The sequence below is a fragment of the Olea europaea genome, chromosome 8 (genome assembly GCF_002742605.1).
Source record: "Olea europaea var. sylvestris chromosome 8, O_europaea_v1, whole genome shotgun sequence".
Lineage (NCBI taxonomy): Eukaryota > Viridiplantae > Streptophyta > Magnoliopsida > Lamiales > Oleaceae > Olea > Olea europaea.
This window is the reverse complement of record NC_036244.1, coordinates 20,058,801-20,063,322: the sequence shown is the minus strand read 5'-3', so window position 1 is coordinate 20,063,322 and position 4,522 is coordinate 20,058,801. Positions and strand designations below refer to the sequence as shown.

The 4,522-nt window shown below is 36.0% G+C and overlaps 1 protein-coding gene across 1 annotated transcript; it reads right to left on the bottom strand.

Annotated features, from left to right (window-relative positions):
• Positions 1-351: 351 nt before the first annotated feature.
• On the bottom strand, positions 352-1,815 carry LOC111398417 (putative clathrin assembly protein At4g02650). Its single transcript, XM_023025319.1, has one exon. It carries the CDS (start codon positions 1,720-1,722, stop codon positions 352-354), a length of 1,371 nt encoding a protein of 456 aa, XP_022881087.1. The 5' UTR covers positions 1,723-1,815.
• Positions 1,816-4,522: the final 2,707 nt, after the last annotated feature.

Sequence of the window (4,522 nt, the reverse complement as noted above, 5' to 3'; positions counted from 1 at the left end):
CCTATAAAACAAGTCATTTATCAATCTTGCTAAATGTCTAAAATGTTACTCATCGTGTACATGCAGCTGCCAAAAATCATATAAATTAAGCAAATAAATCAGTCGTTATTACAAGAAGCGGTTCGGATCGTCTACTTCACATTGATAGTTGATTTTAGCATCCAAATCTATAAAATATATTAATAGACAATGAATAACGAAACTTAACATTTATATAGTACAATTAAAACATATGATCAATTATTTTGTGAAGAGAGAAAAAAGATAAACTTAAGGGCTGAGATAATTGCTCAGTTTATTGTGAAAATGGTCACAAATGAAGTACTATCAAATTTTGTATTTCAAGTAGCATTAAAGACCCCATGGGTACATGGGGTTACTAGGGTACGATCCATGGGCAGTGGTGGTTGTTCTGCCTGGCTCGTAAAAAGGATTTGAAATGTATACTTGCATTTGCCAACCATTTGGTTGGCCAACAAATCCATCAGCTAAGTAATTTCCCTGTGCATAGCCATAAGGATGGAAGTAACAGTTTCTTGAAGTTATGGATTGGCTAGCATTAATGGAGGCTTCTAAAAGATCCTCCCAATCAACATTGTCATCTACTGTCCACTGTATCAGAGGCTCCATTTCTACGCCTTTCGTCTTCTCCTCCACAGCGACCTTCTCTTCAACCTTGGCGGAGATAGAAAAGGCGCCACTCTCTGGCCGTGTAACTAGTTGTTTGTCACTGTCATCCTCTGTTAAAGTTGGGGACATTGAGGTAGATGCCAATGTGGATTCAGTTGATGAAGAGGATTGATCAGTCAGTTGCCACATCCCATCAAGAAAGGTTTCAAGTGCACGAATCTGTATTTCCGGAATCCGATCAACAAAGGGATATTCATAAAAGCCACAGAATCCCATAGACCTGCACCAATCGTAAAATTTGCAGAGTTGGTCTGCTTGAATGGCTGCCTTCTTGTAGATGCTAAAAGCAGCCATGGAATTTCGATAAGGCAACTGAATTAGGTTGTCTAAGACTTTAACAATCTCCTTCCTGTAAGTGGTGTAGCAGATGAAACTATCTCGAATAACATATTTCATTGTGGATCGGACAATGAAGCTTCTAGCTGCTGAACCAGTAGGCCAGCAACTGATGACTCGGTCTATTAAGGTTTGGAGTTGAGGTAATATCTCTACCATTCTTCCCAACTCCTCCATTTTTTCTTGAAAGCTTTCGTATTCTTGTTTGTCTTTTTCTTGACTTTCAATGGACACGCAATTCAGGGCTTCATCGAGTAGATGAGCATATGATTGTATGAATGCCGTATAATCCTCAGAAGACGATGAAGACCTGTCGCGAAAATGACACGGGTTGAGAGACAATAACCCGTTGGCTCGAGCCCATAAGAGATCTGCACGAAAGGGGCTTCCATCAGGCACTGATCGGAGAAGCCGGTGGAGGAGAACGAGACATTTCAGTGCAACTCTCCATGATTCCGTCTTGCCAAAACGTCGAGTAAAACTTAATAAAAATGCCTGACAGGATGATGGTGAAATTGAAAATATTTTTAGCAGTTCAAGAACATATCTGTCCAGCAACGGTAGATCATCAGGAGAAGTTGCTTTGACAATTATAAAATCAATATCACAGAAACCTCCATTCGTGGCGAATTTCGCATAGCTAACACTTGCTTTCTCTTTTGCACAGGTAAATATTCGTCTGATTCTCTTTTGCATCTTGCACAAAAGTTCACGTTTGCCAAAGATGGAGCAAATATTCAGTTATTCGCAAAATGCATCCAAGCACGAGTTTATGTTTTCAGAGCGAGGGCAGGGCAGATGTCTAGGTTGTCCAGCCTCAAGACTAACGACATAGTAGTGCCTAGGTAGTGGTACAACGTTGTCTTTATCAACCTATTTGAGCTAAGAAACTAGAGTTTACCAAATCTAAATAAAGGTAACAAAACAAGAAAATCAACAGAACGCTTTATATGGGACTTTAAATGTTGCATCATTTCTATTCATATATCTCTACTGCAAGATCTACACACAATCACTTAACTATAGGAATTGGTTCAAATAATTAATCAAAAATTGGAAAATGAAAATGAGTATAAAAGTGGAAAATGAAAAGGTGTGACTACGTGTCAATTTCGACCAAATATTCGGACCTGATCCGATAGTCAAATTACAAAAGTAAATAGACCAACTTATTCTACTCGTCGAGTAGATCGTCATGGTATATTTGGAGTCTCGAAACCAATTCCGGATGAATTAGAAATTGCGGACCAATGTTGAAAGAAATGAAGTGTTGCAACTTTTCGAAAGAATGCAGGTTTTGGCCAAATGTTGTAAATTTTTGAAAGGATGCATATTTTGACACACACTACTTCATTTGTACCTTTCTACATATATAAATAGAACCCTATGGACATAGTTTTGGGTATACCAATTGCATTGAGCATTCATTCTCCTCTTGCAATTCTCTCCTTTCTAATTTCATAACATTTTCATGCATTTCCTTAGTAGAGATGGAATTCCGTTCGAGTTCGATGGTCGAAGTCATTTGGAATGCTCCTATGACTTGACGTGGTCGTTGTATTTTGAGAGATGATTGTCGAAAAATCATTAGCACCGATGCGGGGCAAATTCATCTTAAGGATCAAGTGTCAAACACTTGCCTCGATCAAAAATTCATCACTTGCATTTTTCTTCTCTTAATTATGATTTCATTTCAGAAACTTATTAACATTATTTACATGTTTGTTCTGCGAGGTTTGATTCAAAGAATAACTTGCTTTCGTTCAAGAATCGAAAAAGATGAATCCATAATCATGCATTCAGATTCGATAACTATTATTGTTTTGCTTCTCAAATTCCATTTTGATAAGACGAAATTACGTTTCGATTTCACACAAATAAACGATATGCTTTTATGAATATAATATGCACATAATCGGTGTATTCCCCAATAATTTTAAGATGAATTTTCTTATGCATATTATATTTTATTTGCAATCGAAATCAAGATACTGCATGAATAAAATCATAAGATAGAATTTTGACGTATCATGATCCTAGTAAATGTGTTCTATTACGTTCTTGAATGACGAGCCAAAGCGTCTCAGATCGCATTAGAACTACTTATACGCGTTCTAAGTTGCGCAGAGGAGGTGGGGAAGGAAGCTTGCGATTTTTAAAGAAACCTATATTTTCTGTGAGAAATTTTTCATGACACATCTAAGCCTAATTCCACATGCAAAGACATCATATTTTCTACTTTCGGAAATTTAATATGAATAGTATTCTCGATCAAAGTTATTTAGGTATTATTGATGAAACTTGCGACATTACAACAATATATATAAAATTAGTTTATTGATTACTATTAGAATCAAAATAACTTCAGAAATAATCTGAATGTTGCCTCAGTAAAGAAAGTATCTAAACAAAAAATTCTCAATGGCAAACGCAATCAAAATCCTAAATATTCACATTGCGGGTGTATTCTCTCGATGTGCTTCTTTTCTTCTTGACTTTATGATATTTTATTGGGATTTCACTCGCGTACATTTGTGTACTTGCATAATTTTTATAGGATAAATTTTTAAGGAATACTAAAACAATAAGAACGTAAAAGAAATCTACATCTTCTTTGCGAAACGTTTTATGACACTCTAAACAAATATGTGCATGCAATTGACGTGGGATGCTCACCAATTGCACGTGTCAAACATTCATGCTTTTTAAATTTAATGATGTCACACAAATAGCGTTCTCGCTAATAATTACTGATGAAACTCGAGACATTTCGACAATACATATCATAAAGTCCTAAATGTTTGATATGAAGTTAAGATTTTAATCTACATTTTATCTTATATGTTATGGTTGACACAATCATCGTAAATAAGTGTATGTTGCGACGGTGCTTATACCATAGTAATTGCAACGTAATTGTTGCGACTCAATAGTTATGATGGATTTTAATTCACTAAAATCGATTTTTATCAACGAATATTTTCTGTTCACGACAACAGAATGAGGCAGAATGAAAAGTAATCACACCCGCAGAAAGACCCTTATTAAACCTGGAACTGCATCATCAATAGCTATTAAACCCTTGTTTGAGCCCCATTCTTCTGAAAATTTATTTTATAAAACTCACTTTCAACAACACATTCTTCAATAAAATAATAATACACGTAAATCCAAAAATTTTCTTTAATTTTTAATCACACATTCTCCTTCAATCACTGTTTAAAAATGCATTATTTGCTAAATTCATCTTCTTTCGTGTTGTCACCCACGTCTTTTGCTTCTTCAAGAATTTTTGTATTCACTCTGCCAGTGCCAGTGCCAGGCAAAGGCCTACGTCATCAATATCCATGTCAGATTCAGGATCCCATCCTTCATCTTCGCCAACTCAATCTTCACCCACCTCTTGAAGATCTGTAACCGGTGGAACTGCTCACTCGGTGCATGTTGAAGCTTTGAAAGATAATCAAGGAGCTTCGTTCTGATGTCTTCCAACAAA